A 22,948-nucleotide genomic window follows, 5' to 3' on the forward strand; every position below is an offset into this window, starting at 1 on the left:
GGTTACAATATTATGACTTGTGTTTTTTTCCCCTCTGTGGCCCTAATATTCTATCATTTTATATATAGCCTTATAGTCTATGGGAAACTGTAAATTATCTAATGATAGCAACATCATCTAAAAATCATTTTTTATCCAAAATCATTGAAATTAATGATCACAAACGTTTAAATAATGACAGTGGGTCTAGTTATATGTGATAACAATGTATAGTGAGCAGTGAAATAACTATTGGTTTCCATTTGTGGTGACTGCTGACTGACATTAGGGATGAGATTAAATAGATCCTGGAATTTAGCCTGGTCTGGAGCAGGCTAGCTCCACAGAATAAATCTCCATGGTAATTTATACCATAACATATCCTCCTGCCCCCTATCCATCTTTAGTGCAACCGGATTACGGATCAATTGAGCCAGGATCACCAAGATATCCTGGCTTAATCCCTTATCCTAGTTTTGTGCAACAGGCCCCTGATCCCTTCTGCCACCCTCTCTGAATGAAGTGTATAAATATAGCGATCCGTCAGTGCGAAGTAGGTCTAGGCTACAGTGCGTACGAGCAGATGGACTTCCCACCAATGACATTTCGATTACTCACCGACCTGCCCACTTGACTGGAGAGTTGTGCTTCCTCATCTAGCCTATCCTACCATGCCCTGCGGTGTGTGTGGAATGGATGTCCCGCACCGCTGACAAACAGTTGTTGCGGCACGGTTTCTAATAATGGACTTTGAAACTAAGATTTATACCAGAATCGGTGGATATGGACGATATAACCGAATTGTTTCCATATTCAGCTGGTTTCCGAACTTTGCTGTGATGCTGAATCTTTTTTGCGACGTTTTTTACACACTTATTCCCGGGTCGTACCACTGTAAACCCGACCCGACCCTTTTACCTTCATCTTTTCTTTTCAGTAATTATTCCAGACAAGGGTATCTACATTTTGCCATACCGTGGGTGAATGGCTCTGGACTGAGTCACTGTGAACTTTATAAATACCCTAGAAACGTCTCCAACTTCATAGACAGCATTCCAAAGGAGATAGTGCCATGTACGAGAGGATGGGAGTACGACCAAGCTGCGGCCCTTCAAAGCAACTACGTTACAGAGGTAAAACAATGTATACTTGCATCCGATGGTTTGTTGTTTTTGGAGAGTTTGTGGTCTTGCCAGATTAGCAATCCGTTATGTGTTAGTGATGTTTTTGTGATGACGCATTTACCTTACCTAATTTGGTTTACTGCTAGCCGTCTTTTCAGGCTAATGTGTTAATATCTTAGCCAAGCCCTGTCAAATGTTCTTCATCCATTCAAAGTAGGCCACTCGAAGTAGATTTGGGTTTAGCCTATAACTTCGGGGGTTGTAACTTTTAATTCCTCTTTGTGTTAATTGATCTTATCCCAGACAGACTGCTGGGGCTAGAGTTGGTCATCAATAGGCCTACTAGATGACATCAATAGATGACACCGCATGCCCTGTTTGGCCTACTCATTGCTCAAATCTGTTGTTGGTAAACGTGCTTTAGAGTTTGTTGCAACTCTAGGAAACATGTTGGTTTGGTTATGTGCTGAATTTGATTACCAGTTAAAAAATATCCTTATTAGCACTGTTTATCAGATCACATTAGTCTGTTATATAATAATTACATTACGGGACTGCTGTGTGGAGCCATGAAATATGGGTGAATGTGTGTTTATGTGATGATAGCAGCACAACAGGAACTGCAGGGACAACACAGTGTTCTTCCACCCAGATAGAGTTCCTGGGAAGATCTGTCCTCAACAGAGCACATGACAGGGGTCACTCTTAGGATGAGCATTCATCTTTCTGTACTGACCCTTAGCCATCTCATAAACAAGGAACACTCGAGCTCAACAGAATTTATTTGGCTCTAAGGGAACCCTTTACATATTTGTTTTACTGCTAGGCCTATATTCTTATTTCAGACAAGTACAGTCAATGCCTCTCTAACTTTGTCCTGTTGTGCTTCTTGGGAAAAGTTAACTAAATGTTGACTTATTGCACTGGGACTAATCTCACCAGTCCCTTATAATATCAGAAAAGGGGCAGGCCCATCCCACTGTGCAAATACTGGAAAGGGATCTTGGTAAACAAAAGTATCAGCAGTTACTCAAATGTCCAGACACAAGGCAAATACTGGTGTGTGTGTATGCCCCATGCGTGTGTGTGTGAGAGAGAGACAGCGTGTGTGGGCTGTACAGGAAATCAACAAGGCAGGCAGTGGCCCTGATGTGGAGTATTTTCTCTCACATGTTTCCCTGGCGATAGGAAGCAACCCCCCCCCCCCCCCCCCCCCCCCCCGATAGGGACAGATCAAGAGATGAAGCGAGAGAGCAAATGAAATGAAGAGATGGGGGAGGGAAAAATAAAGCATTGAAGTAGGTTGAGGAATGGTGGAAGGCACTGGAAACCAAACAGTGCAGTGGCTCTAATGTGATAAACCTATCTGCAGTCACTCTCATTCAATCAGGAGATTATATCTATCACACAGCTGAATTCCTCCTCCTTCGCACAAGGCTTTCCATTGCCGTCAAGTGTGTGTGTGTGTGTGTGTGTGTGTGTGAGCGTCACTGAGCTATAATTCTCACTTATGTAATAATAAGGGAGAATGGAGCACTGACTAAGGAGCTACAGTTTCAAACAGTCTCAAACATATTCCAGGCATGTTTATTAACAGTCTTTTAAAAATAGGGTGTGCTGAATCTGCCCCCGGAATTTTCTACCCTGGAAATAAAATCCTGGACGAAGACATAGGCCACCCATTATTTCAGTGGCTCCATTGACTTGGCTCTTGAACTCCATTCCTAACTACACTACCAGTCAAAAGTTTGGACACACCTACTCAATCCAGGGTTTGTCTTTATTTTTACTATTTTCTACATTGTAGAATAATAGTGAAGACATCAAAACTATGAAATAACACATATGGAATCATGTAGTAACCAAAAAAGTGTTAAACAAATCAAAATATATTTTATATTTGAGATTCTTCAAAGTAGCCACCCTTTGCCTTGATGACAGCTTTGCACACGCTTGACATTCTGTCAACCAGCTTCATGAGGTAGTCACCTGGAATGCATTTCAATTAACAGGTGTGCTTTCTTTAAAAGTTAATTTGTGGAATTGCTTTCCTTCTTAATGCATTTGAGCCAATCAGTTGTGTTGTGATAAGGTAGGGGGGGTATACAGAAGATAGCCCTATTTGGTAAAAGATCAAGTCCATATTATGGCAAGAACAGCTCAAATAAGCAAAGAGAAATGACAGTCCATCATTACTTTAAGACATGAAGGTTCAGGCAATAAGGGACATTTCAAGAACTTTGACATTTTCTTAAAGTGCAGTCGCAAAAACCATCAAGCGCTATGCTGAAACTGGCTCTCATGAGGACCGCCACAGGAAAGGAAGACCCAGAATTACCACTGCTGCAGAGGATAAATTCATTACGCTTCGAACACCGACTGCATCATTGCGTTTTGGTACACCAGAAGTACATTCATTTCCAATGGAACCAGTTTGCCTTGCAGCATTGTGTTGTGTTGCAGTTGCCTTGCAGCATTGTGTTGCAGAGGCAGTTGCTGTACGTTCTGTGTGGTGCATACCTTGGATTTATTGAATGTATGCATCAAATTGTATGCGTAGACTTGACAGAAAATAGCAAAATGTGAATGTTGCACACATCCAGTAAAAACAATGTGGGATAATTAATAAAAACAGTTTCACTGCAGAATTTCTTTTTCTTAATTTCTTATTCATTTATTTGCCAAGTAGCATACATATTATTTATTCTATGACATCTAAAAATGTAATTGTGAGAGCCTATAATATAATTTCCCTCCAAAATGCATAGTTTTTGAGCAAAATGCAATAATAAATAGTCAAGATAGCAGAGAGTAGGCTTTTTCAACAATGAGACCAACGTTGAGGAAGGTGGTCTTGATCGCGCTGTTGGTCCAGAGATGGACAGTTAGTCATTCATTACATTCTTATTGGAATCACGTACACTCTTAGATAAAACGGTTCCAAAGGTGTCCTTCTGCTTTCCCCACAGGATAACCCTTTTTGATTCCAGGTAGAAGCCTTTTTTTTTTTTAGGGGGTAGATCAGCTTAATATTGCAGATAGATTGTAACTTCCATCAATGTAATTGTCTGCATCACTTCCAATCCCCCATGTTTTTATATATATATATAAATACATACATACTGTACATACATACATACATACATACATACATACATACATACATACATACATACATACATACATACATATCCTTTAAAAATATATATATTCCCCTTTATTACTTTCCAACCCCACCACCCTTTCCCTAATTGGAGTAAACTAATGAACAACAATGCTTAGGCCTCTACTTCCAGTTTATACTTACTATATAAATTTTATGGACACAGTCAATTTTACAATAATTATATTTTGTTTGTTTTTTCTCCTGAACTACTTCTACTCTCAACCTCTCCGATCATTTTCATGATGTCCATCCGGTTTGCTTCTATATGCCATATCTTTCTAACTGTGCTCTTTCACAAAAGCGCCCAACCTACAACCTATATACTTATTATGGACACAGTATGCTTACATTATTAGTTATCTTGTTATTAGTCCCATCCTTCAACTCCATTCAACACCACCCATCTATCTCTTAACACCATCCATATAGGATTTCTATTTGCCATATATTTTTCAACTGTACTGTGATGTTTTACAAAAGTTCTGAACCTTTCTATTCTCATTGTTTCTACAGATTGTAAATTGATTTTTTGTTGTTGCTAAAAGTATTATTATATTATTGATCGATTGACTATGACATTTCAGATCACCCAGTAATGCTATCTGCAAGGTTAGCTCCAGGTAAATATTGCAATCCTTTAGCCATTCCTGGACCTGTGTCCAAAAACAAGCTACAAATGGACAGTACCAAAACAAATGATCTAATGATTCTATCTCTTCGCAGCAAAATCTGCAGAGCTGGGAAGATTGTATCCCCCATATAAATAACATTCTATTGGTAGCAAGAACTTTATATAATCATTTAAATTGAAAGGTTCTAAGTTTTGAATCCGGTGTCGTTTTGCGTATCAGTTCATAAACACTATGCCATGGGATCGGTACGTCAAAAATCTCTTCCTAACTATTTTGCAATCTATATGGGATGGCTGTCAATCCTTTGGTCCTTAAATGAAACAGGTATACTTTTTTATTTATCACAGTTTTCTTTAACCAATGATGTTCTTTAATGCAAGGCCGACAGACAAGTTCCTTACTTTCTCCCCCTTCCACTTTCCACTTCCATTTTTGCGGTAAGGCTGCAATTATTTGGTTGTAATTTTGGGTAGAGCAGACATTTCCATATATTTTTGTTAGCTGCATGTGCGACTACTCCACCAGTCCTAACGATGATATAATTTACGAAGATTATACCTTTTTTTTTAAATGTTGTCAAAAAAAAGTTTTTGGGTCAATGAGTATATTTGAGTTTAACCACAATATTTGTTGCATTATTTGTTCTGTCGTTTCTGGAGGATTAAATTGAAATTGCAACCAACTTTGTTTTAGAAATCGTGATATTTGGGAGATGATTTCCTTTTCAAATAACTGAAAGTGAGAGGTTGTAATCTGAATAAAGGGAAAAAGGCCATTGTCTCACCCAATGTTCAAGAATCTAACTAATTTGCTAGAAAACCAGTTTGGATTTAAGTATAACTTTTGTACGACTGAAGCTTTTAGTGATAGGTCTAATGCTTTAATAATTTCTGTCCTCTGAATTCATATTCATTATATAAATAGGCCCGTTTAATTTTGTCTGGCTTGCCGTTCCAAATAAAATGGAATATTTTTTTCTCATATAATTTAAAAAACTGTTCGCTAGGTGTAGGCAAGACCATAAGCAAATAGGTAAACTGGAATAATACTAAAGAGTTAATCAGGGTGATTTTTCCACAAATTGACAGGTATTTACCTTTCCATGGTAGCAAGATCTTATCTATTTTTGCTAACTTTCTATTAAAATGTATTGAAGTGAGATCATTTATTTCCTTTGGGATATGTATTCCGAGTATATCCACATCACCATCAGACCATTTTATTGGTAAACTACATGGTAATGTAACATTTTTATTTTTTAGTGATCCAATACATAATATAGTACATTTGTCATAATTTGGTTAGAAAATGTATCTAGATCCTCTATGAAGCTGTGGAGGGATTCTAGTTGTGGATTTAAAAGAAAACATGAATCATCAGCGTACAATGACACCTTTGGGGAAAAGGTTATACATGGAACCCAAAAGGGTACTACCTGGAACCAAAAAGGGTTCTTCAAAGGGTTCTCCTATGGGGACAGCCGGAGAACCCTTTTAGGTTCTAGATAGCACTTGTTTTATTTTTTGTAAAAAAATAAAAATAAAAACTATTGAAAGGTGTGTGTGCATGTAAAAATACCTAAATTAATGTGTAGCCTGTAATCTGTAAGAGAACAACAAGAGCATGTCTTTTTGGCACAACTGCAGACAGATACAGGGACTACTCATAAAGCCTAGACATAGTAGGGGGACTTCAGACATGGCCATAAAGAGAGAGGGGGCAGGGCACTGGAGATCTGAGGTACAGAGAGGAGATGTGTGTGGCTCTCTGAAAATAAGAAAATACTGTGTAGCCATAACACAGCTAAACAAACAAATGGCCACTGGACGTCATGGACCAGTCGATGGAACATAACTTCACAAAAAGTTTCAAAACCCTGGTTTTCAAGTGGTTTTAAATAAAATAAATATATTCACCTTTAGTCTTGTAAGAGACCAACAACAGCATCTGTGAATTCTCCAGTGTGTGAGTTTCAAATCTGTCAATTCAGAAATCTATGTAACCCTAATAATGAATGCTATCCTATGACTTTAGAAACAAATTACTTTATGAATTGACTGAATTTAAACGGAACTGATGTGTGTGTGTGAAAGGAAAGGTACAATGAGGGAGGTCAAAACAACAACCAGACAACTCCTCTCCTCTTCCTGTCCTTCCTGTGAGCTGGTCGGCTAAATTGACTCCATCTCTGGAAGGGAAGAGAAAAACAAAACATGCAAGCATGGCTACCACAGCATTCTGCAGCGATACGCCATCCCATCTGGTTTGGGCTTAGTGGGACTATCATTTGTTTTTCAACAGGACAATGACCCAAAACACACCTCCAGGCTGTGTAAGGGCTATTTGACCAAGAAGGAGAGTGATGGAGTGCTGCATCAGATGACCTGGCCTCCACAATCACCCGACCTCAACCCAATTGAGATGGTTTGGGATGAGTTGGATTGCAGAGTGAAGGAAAAGCAGCCAACAAGTGTGGGAACTCCTTCAAGACTGTTGGAAAAGCATTCCAGGTGAAGCTGGTTGAGAGAATGCCAAGAATGTGCAAAGCTGTCGTAAAGGCAAAGGGTGGCTATTTGAAGAATCTCATTAATAAAATATACACTAACGTTCAAAGGTTTGGGGTCACTTAGAAATGTTCTTGTTTTCGAAAGAAAAGCAATTTTTTTGTCCATTTAAAATAACATCAAATTGATCAGAAATACAGTGTAGACATTGTTAATGTTGTAACTGGCTATTGTAGCTGGAAACGGCAGAGAAAAAATAAAATAATTGAATATCTACATAGGCGTACAGAGGCCCATTATCAGCAACCATCAGTCCTGTGTTCCAATGGCACGTTGTGTTTGCTAATCCAAGTTTATCATTTTAAAATGCTAATTGATCATTAGAAAATTATTTTGCAATTATGTTAGCACCGCTGAAAACTGTTGTGCTGATTTAAAGAAGCAATAAAACTGGCCTTCTTGAGACTAGTTGAGTATCTGGAGCATCAGCAATTGTGGGTTCGATTACAGGCTCAAAATGTCCAGAAACAAATAACTTTCTTCTGAAACTCGTCAGTCTATTCTTGTTCTGAGAACAAATGGCTGTAATTCTTGTTCTGAGAACAAATGTTGTAAATGGCTACAATAGCCATTTACAACATTAACAATGTCTACACTGTATTTCTGATCAATTTTATGTTATTTTAATGGACAAAAAAATTGCTTTTCTTTCGAAATCAAGGACATTTCTAAGTGACCCCAAACTTTTGAACGGTAGTGTATTTTGATTTGTTTAACACTTTTTTGGTTACTACATGATTCCATATGTGTTATTTCAAAGTTTTGATGTCTTCACTATTATTCTACAATGTAGAAAATAGTAAAAATAAAGAAAAACCCTTGAATGAGTAGGTGTGTCCAAACTTTTGACTGGGACTGTATGTGGCAACGGGGTCGTTCCATGTCATTTCAGAAAGCCATGACACCCGCCATCTCAGATTGTTCTGAAATCGTTTCTGTAGTTAGAAACGGATAAGATTAGCATTCCTGAAACAGTGTTTTGTTGAAATATAATGGTATCTCTGAGAAAATAAGCTAATTGATTGCACCCAAATAGTTACTATATGAATCCTATACATTTAAAATGGCCAATTTGGGTAAAATCAATTAGCTTAATTTCTCAGAGATTAAATTATGTTTCAACAAATAATGTTTGAGGAATGCTAATCTTATCTGTTTCTAACTACAGAAACGATTTCAGAACAATCTGAGATGGCGGGTGTTGAAATCCTCTTTATTGTTCTTTTTGAGGTGGAATGACTCACCATCTCGCTCTCTCGCTCTGCTCCACAGTGGAACCTAGTGTGTGGGGACTACTGGAAGATTCCTCTGCAGCACATCTGCTTCATGACAGGGTGGATTGTGGGATATGTCCTCCTGGGCACAGTGTGTGACTGGTAACTCCACCCTCTGCATGTTTCATGTGTGTGTCCATGATGTTTCTGTTGTATGTTTGTATAATTGTAAACTACAATTGTATTAATTTCACCCTACGTATTTTATGTTTCTGTTATTGATCCTATTATGAGTGTTTTAATATGTGTGTATGTGGCTGTAAGCATAGGAAGCTATGTATCTAACTGTATTATTTTCTCTATGTTCAGGTTGGGTCGTCGACAGGGCTTCCTGCTGTCTGTGTCTCTGTCCGGTCTGTTAGGAGTAGCTGTGTGTCTGTCCAACAGCCCTGTAGTGTTTCTGCTGCTACGCCTGTCTCAAGGCGCCATGTTGGCTGGGGTCTTCCTCTCCTCTTACCTCGCCAGTGAGTATACTTGACTTACCCTACTAATACCTCTCACTCCTGAGTACACACTTAATGGGGCAGTTTAGGGTTGGGCGGTATCCAGATTTTCAAATCGTCATACCGTCCTTCTCTCATCTCGGGATTAATGGTATTACGGGTTTAGTATCCCAAAAAAGCCCATTGGGCATCTATTACCAGAATGCTAACAAAATTAACAAAAGTAATAGCAGATGGGACGAGAACGGAGAGGATAAAAAAAATGCAAGGAAATCAAGATGGCAGGGGCAGCTGTACAGATAACTCATCCAAAGGGCTTTGACTTCTCAAACGCGGAAGAAAGCCAACACTATATGATGCCCCGTCCCCTTATTAATTCAGTCACTTACTTAGACAACTAGCAAGTTAAATTTACGGGTTGCGTTAATGCAAAATGCAGGTGTTTTTTCACCCAGAAAAAAAATATGAAACACATACAGTGGGGAAAAAAAGTATTTAGTCAGCCACCAATTGTGCAAGTTCTCCCACTTAAAAAGATGAGAGAGGCCTGTAATTTTCATCATAGGTACACGTCAACTATGACAGACAAAATGAGAAAAAAAATCCAGAAAATCACATTGTAGGATTTTTTATGAATTTATTTGCAAATTATGGTGGAAAATAAGTATTTGGTCAATAACAAAAGTTTCTCAATACTTTGTTATATACCCTTTGTTGGCAATTACTTTTACATTTTTGTCATTTAGCAGACGCTCTTATCCAGAGCGACTTACAGGAGCAATTAGGGTTAAGTGCCTTGCTCAAGGGCACATCGACAGATTTTTCACCTAGTCGGCTCGGGGATTAGAACCAGCGACCTTTCGGTTACTGGCACAACGCTCTTAACCACTAAGCTACCTGCCGCCCTATGACACAGGTCAAACGTTTTCTGTAAGTCTTCACAAGGTTTTCACACACTGTTGCTGGTATTTTGGCCCATTCCTCCATGCAGATCTCCTCTAGAGCAGTGATGTTTTGGGGCTGTCGCTGGGCAACACGGACTTTCAACTCCCTCCAAAGATTTTCTATGGGGTTGAGATCTGGAGACTTGCTAGGCCACTCCAGGACCTTGAAATGCTTCTTACTAAGCCACTCCTTCGTTGCCCGGGCGGTGTGTTTGGGATCATTGTCATGCTGAAAGACCCAGCCACGTTTCATCTTCAATGCCCTTGCTGATGGAAGGAGGTTTTCACTCAAAATCTCACGATACATGGCCCCATTCATTCTTTCCTTTACACGGATCAGTCGTCCTGGTCCATTTGCAGAAAAACAGCCCCAAAGCATGATGTTTCCACCCCCATGCTTCGCAGTAGGTATGGTGTTCTTTGGATGCAACTCAGCATTCTTTGTCCTCCAAACACGACGAGTTGAGTTTTTACCAAAATGTTCTATTTTGGTTTCATCTGACCATATGACATTCTCCCAATCCTCTTCTGGATCATCCAAATGCACTCTAGCAAACGTCAGACGTTTGGACATGTACTGGCTTAAGCAGGGGGACACGTCTTGTACTGCAGGATTTGAGTCCCTGGCGGCGTAGTGTGTTACTGATGGTAGGCTTTGTTACTTTGGTCCCAGCTCTCTGCAGGTCATTCACTAGGTCCCCCCGTGTGGTTCTGGGATTTTTGCTCACCGTTCTTGTGATAATTTTGACCCCACGGGGTGAGATCTTGCGTGGAGCCCCAGATCGAGGGAGATTATCAGTGGTCTTGTATGTCTTCCATTTCCTAATAATTGCTCCCACAGTTGATTTCTTCAAACCAAGCTGCTTACCTATTGCAGATTCAGTCTTCCCAGCCTGGTGCAGGTCTACAATTTTGTTTCTGGTGTCCTTTGACAGCTCTTTGGTCTTGGCCATAGTGGAGTTTGGAGTGTGACTGTTTGAGGTTGTGGACAGGTGTCTTTTATACTGATAACAAAGTTCAAACAGGTGCCATTAATACAGGTAACGAGTGGAGGACAGAGGAGCCTCTTAAAGAAGAAGTTACAGGTCTGTGAGAGCCAGAAATCTTGCTTGTTTGTAGGTGACCAAATACTTATTTTCCACCATAATTTGCAAATAAATTCATTAAAAATCCTACAATGTGATTTTCTGGATTTCTTTTTCTCATTTTGTCTGTCATAGTTGACGTGTACCTATGATGAAAATTACAGGCCTCTCTCATCTTTTTAAGTGGGAGAACTTGCACAATTGGTGGCTGACTAAATACTTTTTTTCCCCACTGTATGAAATATCTTGCTGCGTTTTGTAAACGCAGATCTAAAATGTTTCTTATAGTAATTTCTGCTCTGCATCAGACACATTTTGTGCTTCAATTGTACTTTTCCACTCGGGGATGAGAATTCAGCAATGGGCATTCTATCAGCAGACAGACTGACTGATGTGTCGCTACTTTTCTCCAGTACTTTTCTCAGTGTAGCCTACTTTTCTCCGGTAAAATGCAAGATTATCTACAAGCAAAACATTAGGAAATGTAGCTGGCTACATTCTTTCTATGATAAACATTGGAAATATGATGGCCATGCATCGTTTATGCAATAAAAACCTTGCTTTTTCATTGTAAGCTCATTTACTTGTGTGGCTGCTAGCCAAATAGCGTTGCGCACTTTCTGAATGTGTTGCACAAATGTATTTTCTGTGAAGGAAAACGATATAGTTGCACAGCCCTGATCACTTTATTGAAGCAAAAAAACGGTTGACTTTCAATATAAAATGTGTCCCCTGTCAATACACAGCTGGACTCACCTGCTCCCGCTTTTTCCCTGTTGTGCTATTTACAAACAAACACTTGACTGGCTCAACTGTTCTGGGGAACTACGGTAAGCTTTATAATGTGAAAGGTGAAATGAAGAACGCGGTCTGCTTTATTTCCTAACGTATTGCAAAAGTTGACTGCAGGTATTTACTTAAAGCTACAAATATGTCAATTTATTGAAAAACCTCAAAGAAATAGTTTCGACGGTATTGAAAAACCATCCTGTGGCTATTTACAAATACCCCGGTAAACGGTATACCGCCCAAGCCTAGGGCAGTTACTGGTTATTGTTCCTACGTCAGCTCAGTGTATTTCTGTGAAATGTAATCACATTTCCTCTTCAAAATGTAATATTGTTTGTAAAATGGTCATGTGGATCATATTGTAGATTTCTGTATTCTGGACAGTTCAGTTTGAATATATTATTTAACCTGATTGTGCCCTTGGGAGTTCTACATAAGACATTGTTTAGCTGAATTAAAGCAGTCAGCAAAATGTATTAATAGCAGTTTTTATTACTTCTTCTCACTCGGAAATGTTTCAGTGGCTAATGTCTGGATAAATATAGACCTAACCCATATATCAGAAGCTCCCTCACAAAGTGCTTTCCATAGCGCTGTGTAGGGACACTGGTCTATGGGAAGCCAGGACAAAGTCATTTTCACGATTTCACTAATATCATCAAAATCAATAAATCATAGCAAGTTTTTGGGTTCATTCAGTTGTTTTTACCTGATTTAAGTAGAATCATGTTGGAAAATTATGTTAAGTACCATTTATAAAACCTAAGTTAATACTGTTGCCGCTTCCTGTTATGTATTTTTGATTTATAGCAGAGTGTCAAAACACCCATTTTAAATGTCCAAATTCAATATGCTGAAATAAGTCCTGATATGTTGAAGACAATACATAAAAAATACTTCCTATACACACGTCACACTTGTGTTCAGATTACTTGTATACTGAACAAAAATATAAATGCAACATGTAAAGTGTTGGTTTCATGAGCTGAAATAAAAGATCCCAGAAATCTTCCATATGCAGAAAAAGCTTACTTCTCTCATATTTTGTGTACAAATTTGTTTACATCCCTGTTAGTGAGCATTTCACCTTTGCCAAGATAATCCATCCACCTGACAGGTGTGGCATATCAAGAAGCTGATTAAACAGCATGATCATTACACAGGTGCACCTTGTGCTGGGGACAATAAAAGGCCACTCTAAAATGTGCAGTTTTGTCACACAACACAATTCTACAGATGTCTCAAGTTTTGAGGGAGCATGCAATTGGCATGCTGACTGCAGGAATGTCCACCAGAGCTGTTGCCAGAGAATTGAATGTTCATTTCTCTACAATAAGCCACTTCCAACGTCATTTTAGAGAAGTTGGCATTACATCCAACCAGCCTCACAACCGCTGGCCACGTCTAACCACGCCAGCCCAGGACTTCCACATCTGGCTTCTTCACCTGCGGGATGGTCTGAGACGAGCCACCCGGACAGCTGATGAAACTGTGGGTGTGCACAACCGAATAATTTCTGCACAAACTGTCAGAAACCATCTCAGGGAAGCTCATCGTCGTCCTCACCAGGGTCTTGACCTGACTGCCGTTCGACGTCGTAACCGACTTCAGTGGGCAAATACTCACCTTCGATGGGCACTGGCATGCTTGGAAAGTATGCTTTTCACGGATAAATCCCGGTTTCAACTGTACCGGTCAGATGGCAGACAGCGTGTAGGGCATTATGTGGGCGAGCGGTTTGCTGATGTCAACGTTGTGAACAGAGTGCCCCATGGTGGCGGTGGGGGTTATGGTATGGGCAGGCATAGGCCAAGGACAACGAACACAATTGCATTTTATCGATGGCCATTTGAATGCACAGAGGTACTGTGACGAGATTCTGAGGCCCATTGTCGTGCCATTCATCCGCCGCCATTAGCTCATGTTTCAGCATGATAATGCACGGCCCCATGTCACAAGGATCTGTACACAATTCCTGGAAGCTGAAAATGTCCCCGTTCTTCCATGGCCTGCATACTCACCAGACATGTCACCCATTGAGGATGTTTGGGATGATCTGGATCAACGTGTTTGACAGCGCGTTCCAGTTCCCGCCAATATCCAGCAACTTTGCACAGCTATTGAAGAGGAGTGGGACAACATTCCACAGGCCACAATCAACAGCCTGATCAACTCTATGCGAAGGAGAGGTGTCGCGTTGCATGAGGCAAATGGTGGTCACACCAGATACTGACTGGTTTTCTGATCCACGCCCCTACTTTTTTGTTTTAAGGGACTGTATCTGTGACTAACAGATGCATATCTGTATTCCCAGTCATGTGAAATCCATAGATTAGGGCCTAATGAATTTATTTCAATTGAAGTTGCATGTTGCGTTTATATTTTTGTTCAGTGTATTTTGCTAAATTAGTACCTTAACTGCTCTCGCATCAACATTTACCAAGCGGTCACTCCAGACTGCAATTGATTAGCTTGTTCTACTTTAATCAATAGCGCGCACAGGTTAATTTTTTCTTCATATATAGTTTTCATTTGTTATTTGTCCATGAGGAGAAACTAGCAGATACACCATATGGTTCAAGAGAAAATAGCCTAATTAATGAATGAAAGCATCTTATCAACAATGGCATTATTTTCTATTAACTCTGCAACTCTTCCAACTATTGACATTTTTCACAACTGTCACCAGTTTGATTGCAAAACATTGAGAACAAATACATATTGACATAGAGGCTTTTACTGACAGTAGACAGCTAGCTGTGTGGCATTCCCCCTACTTCCCATAGCAACCTGGTCTCATAGACCTAGATGTAACATAGTAAATGTAAATCCGAGACACTAAAATGAGTATGATATGTTACTTTTGGTATGGTTACATAAGACAGAAGGTTACTTAATGAAAAACGAATGCAGGGTGGATGGGTGGGTGTATAACCCGAACTTCTAGCAAACCAAAGGTTGCGTGTTTGAATCTCATTATGGACAACTTTAGAATTTTAGCAAATGTGCTACTACTTTCTACATTTTAAGCTACTTTGCAACTACTTAGCATGTTAGCTAACTCTTCCCCTAACCTTAACCTAACTCCTAACCTAAACCCCTAACTCAGCTAATGCTAGCCACTTAGCTAACATTAGCCACAACAAATTTGGAATTCGTAACATATCATACGTTTTGCAAATTCATAACTATTTGTACAAATTGCAATTCGTAACATTTCGTACGAAATGGATGATGGACATCCACAAATGAATACATACCATACAAAATGTAACATGTCATACTAATTGGAGTGTCCCGGATGTATGTTTATGCTACGTCCAGGTTGCCCATAGCCATCTATTGCTGCTCTGGGGGTTAGAAAGTCCTTCCATTATGCCCCATGATCCCACACCAACCACTAGCCTCAGCATTACTCACTTGGGGGTTTCCCTCTGTTGCCAACAAACATCAAGGATCACTGAAGGGAGAAGCGATAGGGGGATGTTGAAGGGATAGGGAAAGATGACAGGTTAGGGATTGACCGTGTGTCTGGGCTGTGGTCCGATACCCAGGTCACTGAGTGCCATATTGTTGCACTGCTGTGATGTTGGGGTTAAAAGGGCACTGGTTGGAATCACACCCCTGAGCCAAGCTGAGCATTCCTCATTCACTGACTCCCTCCTTCCCCCCTTTACACCCCCCTCCCTCTCTCAGAGAGATGGCTTGAGTGTGAGGTAACACAAGGCTCTGTGGGCTAGGATATCTAGGTCACCCCTGGACCAAGAGTCGTCCCCTCCCTGATGTTGTTCCATTGTTAGGGTGGTCTGGGTTTTCTTGCTGGAACCTTCCTGTGATTGTGAGGAGATGGTGTGTGTTTGTATGTGGATGAATATTTGCTGAGTGAAAGCAGCCAAAGAGTGCTCAATGTGTTTTTAAGACCCTTCTGTGTATGGGAGTAATGGTGCTAGATACAGCCTGAGAGGGAGGCCCTCCGCAGTCTGCCTTTAACACACCCACACACAAATGCTCTTCTTACATTCCTCTAAGATCACTGGTAAATTGACTCCAGACTTTTGGTTTTAAGCTGAATTCTGGAGGACTGCCTCTCAGTGATCTACTGCCAGAGAGTTTTTCAAAGGGGGAGTGGGGGAACAATAGCAGGACAGAACATAGTGGAAGGAAATGTGTATTTTTCCCCCTGTTTTCTCTGTGAGGGGTTTTGAAGGAGGAGAACTAGGGCATTGGAGTTTAGGTCAAAGTAGAGCGGAATTTCAACCCACTTCATTCAATTTCACAAACGGTCACAAATAGTCTTATGGTCAGTCAGGCTACTAGTTCCAGTTGCATTTTCCTTCTCTCTTTCCTCTATCTCCTTTCTTCATCCTCTCCATCTCCCTTTGTGTGTTCTCCAGGACTGGAGCTGTGTGACCCTCCCCATCGTCTCATGGTTGAAATGGTCAGTGGCTTCTTTGCCGTTGCGGCAGAGCTCTTGTTGCCAGGGCTGGCGGTGCTGTGTCGTGATTGGCCAGTTCTTCAAGCAGTGGCAACCTTGCCACTGCTCCTGCTGCTCTCCTATTGGTGGTGAGTCTGTCATAAGCATTATTTTGTGTAGACACAGTATAGTGTATATTGTTTATGTCATGGGACAGAAAGTATAGAGGCATGGATAGAGAAAGAGGGATGTGTGTTATAATTATTATGAATTTTTGTCTATTTTTGTGGAATTACAGAAAGTAGAGAGAGCGACATGGATGGAGAAAGAGAGAGGTGTATTTTATATTCCTGTTTTCTCTAATCATCTTCAGCTGTCCATCAGTGTTTCCAGAGTCTCCCCGCTGGCTTCTGGCCACAGGTCAGATCCACCAGGCTAAGAGGTGTCTCCAGAGCTTCTCCACCAGGAACGGAGTGTGTCTCCGTGAGGACATCTACCCTGCTGAGAACCTGCTCTCAGGTATCATCATCCCCCACCCCCCACCCTATCCTGGCCCTGTTAGCTGGTCTGTGTCAATGAATGATGTCTGCTGCCTGGGGTAGTGTAACAGGTTGCGGCGAAATCCTGCACGGAGCCTTCACTGTGCGCTGCCACTTTAAGAGCCCATCAGCAGTCAGGAAGGAGGAAATAAAGATGACTCTTCCGGCATTGTGTGAGAGCTCTCGGTTGGCGCGGCAATTTCGACCGTGTGTAACATTTGCAGAAGTGTTGTTTATTTTCAGCGTGCTTTAGTTTGTAAAGTTTTTAAGTCGATCGCCGGTGTTACCGCTCTATGTCGGGTTTGGAATCTGTTGGGACCGCTCTTGTCATTGATCGCATGGATTAGTAGCAACATTGTTGCGAAGCGTTGACAAATATACCAACAAACCAACAGGTGTATCAGACAGACTTTGGGACATTTTTTTGGCCTTTTTTGTTTTGTCTACACCCACACAATTTCATACACTCATTCACTCTTCCCCCTGGTAATTAATACAAATTATTGCAAATAATTTGTAGATCACTGGGTTCATTATTGTCAATTGCCTATGAATCGTTATAATCCTTGGGATTATTGGTTGGGTTACCCCTGTGCTGTGTTTTAGCCAGTGGAGAGAAAGGATATCTGGCAAACAGGCTACACTTAAGGCAGTGTCTTCTGCTAGTGTGTGTGTGTCTCTGGTAGCATTACTCTCTCTATCCTACTCTTAATACCTGCCTGGCGCCCAAACAAACATCTTTATCTTTACCCCTCTAACAATACCGCTACAAGGTTAACTAATGCTTTGGGTAATACATCCAAATGACCAGGTTTCCCCATATTTTATGTTATTGGTTTTCACTCATCCACAATCAGCACAGCAACACATAACAAACAACCCATCCAGTCCACTCTCAGCATTCCCTCATATCCAATATTAGTGAACTTTGTTTGAGGTACACGTGGCATAGGACGTTTCTGAGATGGTTCAGACGTGTCTATGGTTCCTGGTTACCTGTGCTAGCTAGACAACTGAGCTCTCTCACAGCTCCACCTCTCACAGGCAGCCAGTCACTTAATGAGTGAGAGAGAGCACCCAACACATGAGTTCTCCTGTGGTAGCCATGATAAGAGCTCTTTGTTTACTGGACATTTCAATACGACCGTAGTGTACTAAATCGCAAACTGGAATGACCTCAGTCCAAATCAAGACCCATTACATTTTACGTTTACATTTTGGTCATTTAGCAGAGCAATCGGGGTTAAGTGCCTTGCTCAAGGGCATATCGACAGATTTTTCACCTAGTCGGCTCAGGGATTCGAACCAGAGACCTTTCGGTTACTGCCAACGCTCTTAACCTCTAGGCCGAACTAATGGTTACATTTAGTGTGATTTAATAGTAGGCACTGGTTCTGAGGAGAGAAATTCCCTATGGAATGTGGGTTATATGTTTGCACCAAGTGAACAGTGTTTGGGTCAAGTGCCCTTTGGCATTGGTAGTGTGAATGTAGGCTCATATCTCTCCTTCCCCCTCCTTCTCTTTCTCTCCCACCCTCCTTTTTTTCTCTGTAGAGATAGATGCGGAGTACCCAGATGATACCCAGCCTGGCTACCACTCAGTCCTGGAGTTGCATTCCACCCGAGTGATCTGGAGGAACTGCCTCATCCTTAGCTTTACTATGTGAGTTAGGATCTAACATAGATGATGAATGATTTTCTGCTTTTATGACCTTCTATATGACTCCCTCCACTGAACAATACAGCCACGAGGAATGGTAATGTTACCATTTACCGCAGCTGCTTTTAATAGTACTGTTTGGACAGAGTGAGTTTCATGTTTTGGGCCAAGGACCTAACCTTCCTAACTCTACTCCTCCTCCAGGTTCATAGGCACAGGCATCCAGTACTGTTTCACCAGGAACCTCCGCAGCTACTCCCACAACTTCTACTTTAGTTACTTCCTGCGTGTGCTGACTGGAGCTCTGGGCTGTATCTTCCTCTGCCTGTCCGTCAACCGCTTTGGTCGCCGTGGTATCCTGCTGCTGTCTGCCATTATCACCGGCCTGTCCTCACTGCTGCTGCTGGCCCTCACACAGTGTAGGTTTAACCTGCTCTATATATATGTGTGCTATGACTGATGAAACTATGTTGGTATACAATTTTTATACACACATTTTCTTTTAGAGCCTCTATACAGGGTCTCATACCATCTTCTCTCCCCTGTACATGGTTCATTAGTAATTATTCTCATCATACAGTAGCCCTAGGTTTGCCATGACAACCCCATTCATAATGTCACTGTTATGATTCTGATTGGCCATTTGATTTATTCAGGTGATTTCAGGTCAATTTTTTTTAAGGACCTGTTTCCTAGTTTGCCTAGTTTTTAGTGAGTCATCAGAATAACATGTCCTTGTCCTTCTGTAGATCTGCGTGGAGTGCTGGTGTTGGTGCTGTCTGTGCTGGGGCTCCTCTTCTCCCAGGCCCTGGCCATGCTCAGTGCATTCTTCGCCAGTGAGGTCATGCCCACCGTAGTCCGGTAAGTATTATCTGTCTGTACTGTCCTGATCACACTAAACTGTCATTAGTTTGTCTGTGGGTGGGTGGGTGCTTGTTTGTCTATGTATTTTCTGTCTGAGGGAGGAATATGAAATGTGGGTTGTATGTCTGGATCAAATGCAAAATGCTGGGTCAGGTGCCCTTGACAATGTTAGTGAGCTCTATCTCTCCTGACCCTCTCTCTCCCTCTGTCTCAGTGGTGGTTGTCTGGGGCTGGTGCTAGCGGCTGGCTGTATGGGCATGGCTGCCTCCTCTATGATGGAGCTCCAGAACAACAGGGGTTACTTCCTCCACCACGTCATCTTCGCCTCCTTCGCCGTCCTCTCAGTGCTGTCCATCATGCTGCTGCCGGAGAGCAAGCGCAAGCCGCTACCCGACTCCCTGAAGGACGGAGAGAGCCAGCGACGGCCCCCTCTCTTCCTGTCCCGTGAAGACAACCTGCCCCTGCTCTATACCCGCCGCCGAGCTTCCGAGTACAGCCCTGATAACTACTCACGCCTGGTCTCCAACACCAGGAAGATGCTCATCAAAGACAATTTACCCTATAAGATCGTCGCGCCCTCCCAGCCCCCACTGCTGCCTTCCAACGGCGAGGTGCACTGCATACTGGAGGAAGAGGCACTAAGAGAAGACTTGTCCTAGCAGCCTCTAACTACCATCCTCCTCTCCCACAGAGAGACCACGCCTCAAACCCACTGGATATCTCTCCCTCGTATCATCCACTGGGCTAGCTGGCTGGTTCCCTTTCACCAGACTGAGACACAGTGATCCAGACTCGTATCGCTCTGAACGACGGCTCTTCGTGAATATTTTGAAGGGGAGAGTTGGAGATGATATGTGGATTTACTGTGTCTTTTTTTTGTGTTGTGCCAAATGTTTCAAACTATACAAAAAAACAATGTGTGTGTACTTGCACAGACTACTGAAAGACTATGCTAGTGCTAGGCCTTTGTTTTTGTATTGATGGAGAACTGCTGTTTCTAAGACTGTTAACACCCTCTCTTCTCTAGGTTGTGCAGTATGGTGCTATGGCTTTATTAACCACTAAGGCTAAAGGCTCACTTGAGAAGCGTTGCTTGTCCACTTAACTGGTGACTCATGCTTTTCATTACTGCTGTCTTGTGCTGTGACTGCAGAGAGAGAGAGAGAGCAGGGTCCTGACTGTTACTTAATCTGATTCACTGGTGACTCAACGAGGGGAACTCAAAGATAGAAGTCAGTTTGGCTCAAACTGGAATGTATTGTAGCCCCTTGTTTGATAAGGGGGGGGACACAATGAAGTATCAGTCACTGATAATATGACCTAAGTTATGACCTTAGCAATGAAATGTCATTACATCCTGTCCACTTGTTGGACATGTGTTAAGAACATGAGATGTTGTCACATGATGATTTGCACCCGGAACAAAGTTCCTAGATAAAGAGTTGCTTTAGATTATTAAAATGTGCTTAGGTCATGACCTCTACTCTGAGTCATTATAAACTTTCAAATGGGACTTTACCTCGTATTGTGTAGTAGTTGTATCACATCCATCTCTCTGCCTTAAACTGTGAACTTTCCTTTTCAAAGAAGGCAGTTGCTAGGACATGATACTTAACATTCTAGAAGTCATTTAACTGAATATACATTTTTATCAACTATTAAACCACTTTTCACTGCTCTCTTTGGTATTTGACTGTGGTTTGAGGTTTGAGTTGTTGCCCTTCTTGGCCTATCTGTGGAACTGTTTTACATTATTGTTGGATAGGATGTTTACACTCTTATTATTCCAACTCATTCTCTTTCATCCCCCTCTGTTTTGCTTGCATGGGAACAATCCCCCTGCACAGTAAGTTGATTTGGGAAGGAATCAACTTTCCCCCACAGCGGACAATATTCTGTTCTTCTGGAGATACTTATATTAAATTCAATATACAAAGTATTATGTTATTTTCAGCAATGAATAAGTTGTCCAACTCTCAGAAGTTTAATTTGATTTATTTGGAAGCTGAGGCCATATAATGTTGATTTACTGTTTGCCCCTCTACACATTTCTCAAAAAAATTTAAAATATCTGAAAAAGTAGCAAAAATTATGTCCTCAAGCATCAATTAAAGAAATGCACAATTTCCTTTCAGATTATGAAAAACACACTGTCCCTCAGACCCGGCCAGGACATTTTCAACAATGCTATCCAACTTTTGACATCAACAGGGTCTTAACAAGGTCACTTTTTTAAGCTGGTCCACTTTTTCTATTTTTAACTTTATTCGCTTGTTCACCTCACTTTTCAAAAATGAAATCTGTTAAACAGTTAATCAAGTTTGTATGGCCTAAACTGAAAATGTGTTGAGTTCTGCACTGTGCGTCATGTCTGATACAATGCTTACCACAAGATGGTGTTGTTCTCTTAAATGTATCGAATGTACAAAATCCACCATTTGTCTTTCTCAACTGGGTGTTATGTTTGATTATCAACAGTCAGATTTTTGTACTTTGAAGAATTGGAAATGTTATGAGTGTGAATAAAATAATGGCCAGGTGCTTGGAGTTAGTCCAAACACACCATTGCCAAACAGCCTAGTTCATGAAGTCCGTTTGTACAGCATTCTCAAAATGATTGAACCAGATGGGATAATAGACACAGTTTTGTTGAATGAAACACACCGTTCTGGCCTGGCCTTGAATTTGAATTGTATATGTGAAAATGAAGTTAATTGTGCTCATTGGACAGTGTTCCATTAATGTTCTATTGACTCTAAGGCTGTATAAGAACAGGGGAAGGAAGTAAAGCAGATGTTGTCTCAACCATAAACTCCCCTCCGAAAGCTTTTCAGTCTGTTTAGTATTTCCTTTGTCACATGCATCACACTAAAACAAAAAAAGCAGCATGGTAAAGTTATTAGATGCATATTATTATATACAAAAAAAACTAATGATTACACTATTTTCCTGATTATTTAGTTACTGAGGGCCACATTTAACCATTCAATTTAAATTTAAATGTAAAGTAGCCTGGTCATGGGTTTGCTTGGTATAAGGTCAACACCGTTTCGGAAGCACTTACTGGTTTAGTAATGTTAACATTTCTATGTACAAATCCTTCCTTCAATCGCAGTTCATGGATTCCATCCCCAATATAACTTGTGAAAGAGGAAGTGACCACAGAACTCAAGTAGTAAGGTGTTACAATGCCTTGGGCAGCCGTACTGCCATAGACAAGGGGTGATAATACCATCACACCCAGCATGGTCTATGTAGAGGGGGCCTATGGAGACCAGGGCCCAGATTCACAAAACACTTACGTAAAAACGTTTACAAAATAAGTTCGTAAGAATTAATGATTTTCTTACAAACTTCTCAAATTTCTTCTTGCAAATCTTAAGATGTTTGTTGCTAGGCAATAGTTTTAGCTAGCTAGCCATGGCAATCATTTTAGCATATTTCTTACTGAGATTATGGTTCTAAAACATG

The 22,948-nt window shown here is 41.0% G+C and overlaps 1 protein-coding gene across 1 annotated transcript; it reads left to right on the plus strand.

The window, feature by feature from the left end:
* Positions 1-558: 558 nt before the first annotated feature.
* On the plus strand, positions 559-22,052 carry LOC311111808 (putative solute carrier family 22 member 31). Its single transcript, XM_084154663.1, has 9 exons — positions 559-1,112; positions 8,738-8,841; positions 9,049-9,203; positions 16,395-16,563; positions 16,788-16,933; positions 18,508-18,616; positions 18,818-19,032; positions 19,363-19,474; positions 19,692-22,052. The coding sequence occupies exons 1-9, from the start codon at positions 723-725 to the stop codon at positions 20,134-20,136; spliced, it is 1,845 nt and encodes a 614-aa protein (XP_084010789.1). The 5' UTR covers positions 559-722; the 3' UTR covers positions 20,137-22,052.
* The last annotated feature ends 896 nt before the right edge of the window (positions 22,053-22,948 follow it).

This window comes from Coregonus lavaretus (genome assembly GCF_964263955.1).
Source record: "Coregonus lavaretus genome assembly, chromosome: 37".
Taxonomy (NCBI): Eukaryota; Metazoa; Chordata; class Actinopteri; order Salmoniformes; family Salmonidae; genus Coregonus; species Coregonus lavaretus.

Excerpts from the sequence above, each read along its gene's own strand:
- LOC311111808 (XM_084154663.1), top strand. The coding sequence starts at position 723 with ATGGACTTTGAAACTAAGATTTATACCAGAATCGGTGGATATGGACGA. Across the intron at positions 18,617-18,817 it reads CTCATCCTTAGCTTTACTAT|GTTCATAGGCACAGGCATCC; the intron begins GTGAGTTAGGAT and ends CTCCTCCTCCAG. Across the intron at positions 19,033-19,362 it reads GCTGCTGGCCCTCACACAGT|ATCTGCGTGGAGTGCTGGTG; the intron begins GTAGGTTTAACC and ends GTCCTTCTGTAG.